Consider the following 10375-nt stretch of genomic DNA (forward strand, 5'->3'; position numbering starts at 1 on the left):
GTTTGAAACAGTGAAAGATGGGGTGGAAGGGGGGCACACTGGCCGGGCAGTGACCACAATTAAGCCTGTGAAGCCCGCGACCACACTGCGGAGCCGCGTGCAGCAAAGGGAAGTGGCAGTGCGCGGAGCTTCGTGTGCAGTGTATCTAGCAATATCCTCTCCCGTGCTCAGCTAGGAGAGAGCTGAGTGTGGCCAGATGAAAATTGTATCCTCTAGCCAATCGGCTCACATGTATGAATCCGTCTATCAGGGAACGGATTCAAGCGTGCAGCCAATTGCATTACCCCAGACAAAAGCGTCTGGTGATGGGAGTTCTTTCTGTGACATATGCCAGGGATGACAGCTACTGTATTAAATAATTATGTAATTAAAAGGAGAACTATGGGGTTAGGGCTTTTCCCCATAGTTCTCCTTAGGGTAACGGGAGGACACAAACAAGCGTCCTCCCGTCACCCTAAGCTCAGTATACCGCGAGCTACAGCAAGATACTGAAGCTTGGCCCAGTGGGAGATTCCTCCATCCACACAGTTTAGCGTAGATGGAGGAATCTTGTTGCACTTTTTCATATGACCATAGAAAATCTGCAGATAATCTATAGGTGTATGGCCAGTTTTACGCTATACAGGTATTCCTCACTTAATGACCAAGTTCCGTTCTGGAATTGGTTGTTAAGTGAGGAACTCTATACAGTACTGTACTGCATTAGTACAGTACTGTACTGCATTAGTACAGTACTGTATAGCGTTGCAGATGTACAGTACAGAGGTCGCTCGGACGGTCGTAACTGCGAGTGGTCGCAAAGCAGGTAAGTCGTTAAGCGAGGATTATCTGTACACCCGCTAAAAACATGCTCTTCTACCAATGCCCTCTGCCGATACATGCTCGGTAAAGTACTCCATTACAGCACATTTAATGGCCAATAATGAGACAGGCAATAAACATTCTTTAGAACTCATCCAGCTAAAACAACAGACTTGTTACTCAGCGCAATCACTTACCGTCCCTTATTGCCAGACAAATCATATAACTTTGCTCCTCGACCGTTAACTTCTAGTACAGTGCGGGCTAGTCCTTTCGCTGGAAGAGAAGCACATTAAAGTCATCAATTAGAGAAAATGTTTATGGACAGAAATTTCTACACTCCAGTTAGATGCAATCTGAATAAGAGCCATCTACCCAATTAAAGACTGAACGCCAGACGCATATTTTTTTCACTATTGGATAAGGTGGAAGAGAGTAATAAAATAAAAAAAGTCTGTAAGGGTTTTATTGTTGCGTTACTCTTCCTGCCTCGGACACAACAGGACAAGATATAAGTGAAGTGCTGAGGGGGAATGGGTCCAATATGGGGGCAGGATACCGACAATCATAAAATTGTCTGTGCGGCTCTACAATCACACAAATCAAATAACTTACCTAAAGGCCCTGAGACGGCAGAACAAAAAGAAAACAAGCTTGTTTTAATCACTTCAGGGCAGGACATCCATACAGAATACTGAAGTGGTTAGAAGACAAAAATGGCCATCTGTATACCCAATTAATACACTGCTCATTTTATCTGGACCAATACAAAGCCTTCTTATGAAGTCAGTCCTACGTGGACCGACTCAGATCTATTCTACATCAACAGCCTTTTTAAAGCATTTTGCTTTCTCTGTCGGTACAGCACCAGTTTGAATAATATTAAAAAGGTGTGCTGATCCTTGCTCTGTGACTGTGCTTTGCAATCATTCCAAGCCTGATAGCCTTGCACGTAGAGGAGCTGTAAACAGAGATTTTTATATAGGAAAAACCTGTGTCTTACCCAATAACACAGCAGTCAGTTCAAGTTGTGGTAACACTCAGTTGAGTATTAACACAATCTTTGGGTGACTTATCCTGTGATTTCAATATAAAGTGGGGCCTGCTGCACCCAAATACACATAAAAGAAAATGCATCTGTGTACTCTCTGCCGACAGGCTCGGATTAGGAGGCACATGTTCAAAGTTCAAAGATGAAAAACAGCTCAAAGCTGTTACCACGAGGCTCTGTTTTGTGCTGGAAAAAACAGACTAAGATGCTCCTAAAGACGTAGATTCGAAACAGCAGAGGCGCCCGGGTAGAAGAAATGGAGTGTAATGTAATTCTTCAAATTGAGCTTTTTATTCCATGAAAGGTATACATAACAAACACGTCTCAATGCTTTCATGGCTCTAGGCTGGCCATTTCTTCAGGAGAGTGTGAGGAGACACTTAGGCCTTGTTCACACCAAGCGCAGAGCAGATCTGGACCAGAGCAGGTGCAGACCGGATCAAAACTGCGTCCAATGTATTCCTATGGTATTTTGACCTCCAGTTCACATCGCAGCGTGCGGATCCAGACCGGATGAAAAAACTGTGGCAAGCCCTATTTTACCTGCTCTGGATCTGGTCTGGAACGCATCAAAAACGCATCTAAAATGCAAAAACGCATCCAAAACGCATGCAAGTGCCTGAAAGCCCATGTTAAACGTTAAAAAAATAAAATAATTTTTTAACCAAAACCGGCCCTAAACGCATCAAAAACGCGTCTAAAACGCGGCACAACCCACTGCACTGCGTGTGCAGAAACCTGACCGGATCTGGTCTGCATTTGGTGTGAACAAGGCCTTAAGCTGGCCATACACCTATAGATTATCTGCAGATTTCTATGGTCAAATAGGAAGTGCAACAGATTCCTCCATCTACACTAAACAGTGTGGATGGAGGAATCTCCCACTGGGCCAAGAATCAGTATCTTCCTAGTCGACCCCCTGGCTTGCAAAATACCTGAACAATCTAATTGGATACAGGCATTGTTCTTGTGTTTTGAGAGCCAGTGGGGATTCCTCCATCCACACAGTTTAGCGTAGATGTAGGAATTTGTTACACTTTTTCCATCTGACCATAGAAAGTCTGCAGATAATCTATTAGGTGTATGGCCAGCTTTACACTAAATGTTAAAATGAATATACTGTACTAGTTATAACTGCAAAAATGTAGAATAGAAAATAGAATAGTCCATGAAATTTTTTTTGTGGGGAATGGACACCATGGAAAGAATGGTCATAGAAATATGTGGTCAGGAGCCTGATGTCTGTGTTCATATATAGCACACATAAAATGTAAGGAGATTTGAAAATGTACATATGTGAAATACAATACAATATTTTTTTCCCTCTTTAATCTACAATCAGTACCCCATAATGACAAAAGTGAAAACAGAATTTTAGAAATGTCTGAATTCATTAAAAACTGGCTGAGCTTGTTAGGATTTGCAAAGAAGAATGGCGGAAAATCCCCCATTCCAGGTGTGCAAAGCTTCCCACGTCATACCCAAAAAGACTGGAGGCTGCAATTGCTGCCAAAGGTGCTTCAACAAAGTACTGAGTAAAGGGTCTGAATACTTAAGTACATGTGATGTTTCAGTTTTTTCTTTTTTAATAAACTCAGACATTTCTAAAATTCTGTTTTCACTTGTCATGTTGGGGTACGTGGGAGTGTAGAGTAATGAGAAAAAAAAATGTAAACTGTAGTATCAGGGGCAACATAACTAAATTGAAAAAAAGTGAAGGGGGTCTGAATACTTTCTGAACACCAGCCATAGCATTATGACCACTGAGAAGTAAGTGAATTGCTATGCATTGTGATGCTTTGGGCAATGTACTGCTTTGAAACACTAGATCCTCCCATTCATGTGGATGTTACTTTGACACGTACCACCTACCGAAACATTCTTACTGACCAAGTCCTGTAAAGGAAATGGTATTCCCCGATTGCCGTGGCCTCTCAGCAGGATAATGCGCTCTACTACATTGCAAAAGTGGTTCAAGAATGGTTCGAGGAATTAACCAGTTGACATCCGTGGTGTTAAACCCCCTTCCCATCCAGGCCAAACCTTCTAGGTGTTGGCTTGGTTCCAAATTCTCCAGATCTCAATACAAACATCTGTGGAATGTGCAGCAAAAGCAAGTCTGATCCATGGAGGCCTTTACCTTGCAATTCAGAGGTCTAGTGGAGTCCATGCCTCGACAAGTCAGGGCTGTTTTGGTGGCAAAAGGGGAACCTACTCAATATTAGGAGGGTGGTCAGAATGTTATGGCTAATTGGTGTGTGTGTATGTGTATGTGTATATATATATATCTATATATAGATATATATCCACATACACATACACACACACCAATTAGCCATATCTATATCTATATAAAAATTAGGATAATATGGAACAGAAGCCTAACAAAGCCATGCAAACGTTTCCTAACCAAAACAGCATTACCTGGGCCGAAATAAATCTAACCAGGGAGAATAGAGCAAAAACCTTCTCACCAACCCTCCAAAGTGTCTGTATGTTTCTGGTAATCTGGTAAACATACACCTAGTATGTGCACCTGAACTTCAAGGTTATAGTAACACTAAACTCAGGAGCTAAATCTTACAAAATGCATTGAAGGACCTTTAACTATATCTATCTTATTTGCGTATCACTCAGCTGTAGATCCTCAAATCATCTCTGAATTGGTGCTGACACTGTCCTTCCTTCTGGAGGGGGGCTACTTTTCTTCCCCATGGTCCCTGTGTGTGTTGTAAAGTAGTCACCGCTCCAAGCTCACTCCCATCATGGACTACAATCTCACACGGTGGCTACTTTACAACACACACAGGGATTTACAGATCATTTGAGCTGAGTGAATCACAAATACACAAAACACAAATAAGATATTTATGTTAATAATTAAAAAGTACTTGAATGCATTTTTAAGTTTAACCTCCTGCGTTTAGCATCACTTTAAGGATGGACATTTAGGTGGGCCATAAGATTCTCAGATCATGTTTCGTGCCTGGATTTTCATTTAACTTCAAGTTTCGCAGTAATCATGGCTCACAACGTCTTCAGTTGGAAACATGTCAATAGATTACCAATTCGCTGACGAAAGTGGTACTTTTTCTTCAGCTGCTCAACCGTGCGCTTCTTGTCAGGAAACCTATAGCTGTGAAATAGTATCTCCCCGGACTCCAACCCTCCTATCTTCAAGAATTCTTCGACATTTTTCTTGATCAGTTCATCTTCAGTGCTTTCAAATCGTCCAGTCAGAAACTTAATTCCTAAATGAGAAGATACACATTATAGTTCCTGTTTATCACCCGAATACCGCTTACAGAATTTCCCTTTTCCACTTTCAAACAGTTTGCATTTTTTAAGCATTATTAGCTCCACAGAATTTTGACACTTTTTGGCAGAACTGGATTCCTGTGTGTGCTTGCACAGTTATTACTCTCCACCCTTCTCCTGCTTCTACAATACACTGTTGTGTTACTGTGCGTTGCCCAACACGAGAAATCTCGTCTGTAATCTTATGAGATCTCAGGGAAAGGCATTTTCCTCCCCTGGGATGATGTGCATGGTCACATGTCCTAGTCACATGTGCTAGAGTTCCAGGAAGTAAAGTGAGATCTAGTAACCTGCCCCTAGTTAAAATGGCCACTGTCAGAAGACTGGGGAAGAAAAGAAAAATAAAGCATGCAAAAAAAAATAAAAAGCTGTGAATTATGTGAAGTATCTGTTTGTAGATTGTCATTACTAAACATCTCTAAAAAGGTGCCTTTGTGGTTATTTTGAAAATATGGGTGAGGTTGCTCTTTAAGGACCGGCAGGGTCACTAAAGTGTGTCTGTGAAAATTTTAAAAAGACTTAGTACACCTCACACATTTCCCCATGTTTCAGTACAGAAAAATATTTGTTGATCTGACAGAAATCAAATGTGCAAATGTCCTAAAGCTGGCCATACACTGCTCTAATCTTTCCCTTCAACCCGCAGACTGAACAAAAAAATAGAGCAGATTCCTCCATCAACGCTACGAGCACGTTGATCGAGGAATCCCCGCTGTTTCTTTTGAATTCTGACAGAGCCCGCTGCTTATTGGCTGCCGCCTCTGTTCGCACAAAGATTTTCTGACCGGCTCCTTCAATCACCTGAGGGATGCTGGCTGAACGGGTGCCAACAGCGGCACCCACTGTGCAGATTTTGGCTGGTTCCTCAAGAACCGGACGAAATTTGCACAGTGTATGGCCGCCTTAACTTTTCTGCTTGGCCTGACAAAAGCATGCCTTTTCTGCACTGAAATCCAAAGCAGCTTTGTCAGCCCTGCCTGTCTACTACAGAGCTATCCCCCGCCCCTACACCCATCTCTGTTCCAATTCACATACATATATTGACATCTTTGCCAGCAAAACAATGCTGCTGCTTTGCATCCCAAAATCCTGACCATGTACTGTGTGTAGGGAAAAGGCTTTTGGGACATGTAGTTCTAGGGGCAGATTTACATCAACAGGAACTGACTTGCCAGCAACTGCCGCTGCAAGAATTTTTCAAGTCTGGTCACAATGTCATAGGGAGTGTTAAAAGCTACAAAAACAAGGTATTAAAAAAATGCTGGGACATATTCTATAGGGGGAGGGAGATTTGGGGTACATTTGGGTAATGCCTGGGCATATCTTTTATTGTCGCACAGAATACATCATTTTTCAAGCCATGTGGCCCTGTCTCCACACCAACATACCTTTTGCTTTGGCATCTTTGATTCTGTGCAGCTCATAATTAACCAAATCAGTGACGCTCTTCCCTGACAAAGATCTAATCCTGGGAAAATACTCCTCGAGTAAAGCAACATCTCTTTTAGGTAGGGAACCGAGGACCTCAATGCCTGACATTGATGGTCTATTTTGTTTAAGCCTTTAAAGACAAAAAAGTGTTGCCATTACCAAAGGTTTGTTAAAAAAAATGAAGTCATTGTTACATAACAGGTGGAGAAATCAGCATAGAATTCAGGAGCTGGAAGGCCCAACATAGTCATCGGGCTATTCAAAGAGGAAATATTTTTCTCAGACACATGCAGACAGCCTTCATTGTCATAAATGGCCACAACTGCAAGAAAAAAAAACATTGCATTCTGGTTTCTCTATCGAGCCAATACCTGTAATGATAGGATTCAGTATATGAAGACTTTGTTTTTACTTCACATGCATTTGATTATAATTTTCTCCACATTTACAAGTTACAGGTGTTGGAACAAACAGTATAACAATGCCAGGGTACTTATTATAGTCAGCTTCTAATTATATGGTTTAAACTTGATTTTTTTCTTTTACTAGAAGAGAAATTAGGATTTTTGACTTGCCAGCAAAATCTGTTTCTTAGAGTACTGTACAGGGCACAGGCAGATTCAGAGATGACTGGGACATCCAAAAGCAATATACCAGAAGGATGAGCAACACAGCAAACAACTGCCAACAGGCCGACATAACAGAAAACGAGGAGAAACGTCAACTCAGACAGCAGGCTATAGCTCCTTACGGCAAAAACTAGCAGCAGAACATCCACCTGGTATAACTTAGTGAACGTATGAGCAGAAGACAAGGTGGCAACCTTACAGAAGAGGCAATGACGGATCTAGTAGGGTTTGCCTTGACAGTTAAGTGCAGAGGCCTAATTGTGGAAGAATATTTAAGGGCAAGACACAGGGAGCCCCCTGCAATGTCCATCAGACAGGACAAAGACAATCGGAATGTCAGACAGATCGAACCACATCCAAGCATTGGAGCAAGACCTCCCTATTATGTTTTGGAAGAGAATGAGTAGTTTGAAAGGACGCCACCTAAGACTAAAAGGAATCCCTAGAGCAAGAAACTGTTTTTTGCATAAAAGTACTGCCAATTCTAACCCTCCCAGCATGATTGCTACAAGGAAGACCACCTTACATGTAATGTTCATCAGAGAGATATCTTAGATAGGTTCAAAGGGATCTCATTGGGCAGATAAAAGTACCAGATTCACAACCCACATCATCACTGGCGTCTAGAAGCCACATTTGTGAACCCCTGGTAAAGGGCCCTTACCAAGGAATCAGGGGCATCAAAAGGATGGCCAAAGCCAATATTTGTCCTTTCAGCGTACTTAGGGCCAAGTGTTGATCCAACCCAAAGCCAAAATACACTCCACGGAGTCCGGGAATCAAACTTTATTATTCATACCAGGCAGCGTCAGCCCTCTAGTTGCTATAGCTCGAATCATCCTGTGGATATCTGTTCAGACAGAGCCTTCAGCAGAACATCCAAGTATCCTACAGTGTGGACATCCTGAGAGCACAATAGTGCAAGAAAAGTAGTTAATACCTTTGTGGAAGCGTTGGTGTTCATGTGGTGTGTGAAGATTGGTACATGCAGGCTAGCATCTCTGATGTCCACTGAAGCCAAAAAAACTCCATGTTATGAAATGGAAGGGTTATACGAGTCCTCACAGCTCAGGTTAGTATCCAGTCACCTGATAGCTGCATATTACACACTCGTCTCTGAATCTGCCTATGTCCTGGACTAAAAGATCCCTCTACCGACCTTCAGGCCCTTATGTATATAATATATACAAAGTTAGCAGAGTTGTGGACGGTACAATCAAGAAAGAACCCTTGTGCTGTAAATGCTTAAAAGGTGATATCTGGAGTTATTTTGTTTGTCGCTCACTCCAGCTCCAACACTTGTACACCCCCAATGAACCAAAGATATTTTTACATTTTTGCTATGCTATTCATTTTTTTTATTATTATTTAGGAAAAACTAGGCTTTGCTTATTGGGACTACTGACTTGCTGAGACAATTTTAATTTTTATGCAATCCATAGACAAAAAATAAAAAAACTATTGTTATTGATTGGAAAAACAAAAATTAATAAAAAAACAGCAGGAAAAAAAATTAGCAACGGGGAAAGAGGAGTAAATTAGGGCTGGTTAGGGTGCGGCAAACGTCCTGTGTACTATAATGACGTTTTCTGAAAGGGAATAGTAAGCCATAGTAAGCAATAGTAAAGTCCATCTAAAACTTGATGTCCACCTAAGAATCCTCTTTGAACGGGATGACAACACTACTGTGTGCAGAACAGAGTTGCCACCCAATACAGGAAATAAAAATAATGAACCCACTGGAAATATCAATAGGGAACTCAGAAACACAAAACCTACGGTTAATGATAGTGACAGACTTCACCTTTTGATTCTTCTTATTGCCCATAGTCCCACATCTACAAGGGCCAAGGTCTGTAAAAAGCTTGAACTCATATCCAAGTGCAGCCTGGGTGAGATGGGGTGGTTGCTAGCAGAGGTGCCGCCAAAAGTGTTTATAGAACTGAGGATGTACCTAGGAAATATCTCCCCTAACAACCAATTTGTCTCAGATAAAGGCTACACAGGCCATATGCTCGGCAATTCGGAGCTTTCAACCAAATATAGCATAATGTCATTTGCTTTCCCATTTTGAGCTACAAAATGTCCAAACAGCATTCAAACTATCCCGGCACCAATCCTATGTGTGTGGATAACCCTTAAAGTGACATTAAAGGATACAATTTTTGTCCCTCCCCCCAATGTTAATGTATGCACTTACCTTAAATTATGTCTCTTAATCTGATCTTCTTTCCTGTTTTCAGCCTTCTCTCCAGCGCTGCTGCGGGTCTCCGATCCAGCGCTGACTCCTAAGGTCCTTGCTGGCACTTCCTGCCCTACGTTGTCTTCATGCAGGTGCACGCCGTCCATAGACTTGCCTTGCGTATATCCTCGTCTCCCGGCCGAAAATCTGAACTGCGCATGCGCCCGCCCCAAGACCCTTTAGATTTTCGGAAGGTAGCGCGCGGCGAAGACACAGGTAAGTATTAACCCTTTTTAAAGCGTTTTGTTAAAAAAGTTTTTGCATATATCTACAAAAGAAACGGAGGGTTTAATAACACTTTAATTATCCCTAAGTAACTCCTTCCTTCCCTTAGCTATTATGTTTCTGATTACTTTTTTTTTCTATTTTTTTTACTATAAATTCCACAGAAAATAAAATAAGTTTTGCAAAAACAATATTTCAAAAAAAACTTTTGGTTTTCCCCAAAAGAACAGCTGGGGGAATTTATCAAAACTGGAGCAGATTCCTATACTAACCAATCAGCATCTCTCTATAGTTTGTTCAGTTAAGAATTGAAAATGAAACGGAAGCTGATCGGTTGTCATGCACAGCAGCTACAGATTTTGTCTGCTCCAGTTTTAATAAATTCCCCTCAATATATGCAACATTTTGCTTTTTCTACAGTGGTGGTGCACACAGCGCCTGCACTGTAATTGGACAGAACAAATCACAGACAAGAGAAGCCTGTACCTTGTGATCGCTGTGAGCAATCATAGTGATCACAAGTGTAAGCACAGCCATTGATCATGCAGTTATGCACCAGTGCTGCTGATCGCAGCCAGTGCTAATGCTTCCAGTGTGTAGATCACAGCCAGTTTCAGTGTTTCCAGAACCGCTGATTGCAAGTTCAGTGGTGTCGTTTACACTCCCCTTTCTCTCCCC

The 10375-nt window shown here is 41.8% G+C and overlaps 1 protein-coding gene across 1 annotated transcript in view; it reads right to left on the minus strand.

Moving 5' to 3' along the window:
• Nucleotides 1-10375, minus strand: part of TTF1 (transcription termination factor 1) — a 30600-nt gene that overhangs the window by 10597 nt on the left and 9628 nt on the right. The window contains exons 3-5 of the mRNA XM_018565752.1: nt 6559-6731; nt 4918-5103; nt 999-1077 (exon numbers count right to left, since the gene is read on the minus strand). Of these exons, the coding sequence (XP_018421254.1) occupies nt 999-1077; nt 4918-5103; nt 6559-6731 (438 nt within the window). The remainder of the gene's footprint in view (nt 1-998; nt 1078-4917; nt 5104-6558; nt 6732-10375) is intronic.

The sequence above is a fragment of the Nanorana parkeri genome, unplaced genomic scaffold, assembly GCF_000935625.1.
Source record: "Nanorana parkeri isolate BGI_ZX_2015 unplaced genomic scaffold, ASM93562v1 scaffold884, whole genome shotgun sequence".
Classification (NCBI taxonomy): Eukaryota; Metazoa; Chordata; class Amphibia; order Anura; family Dicroglossidae; genus Nanorana; species Nanorana parkeri.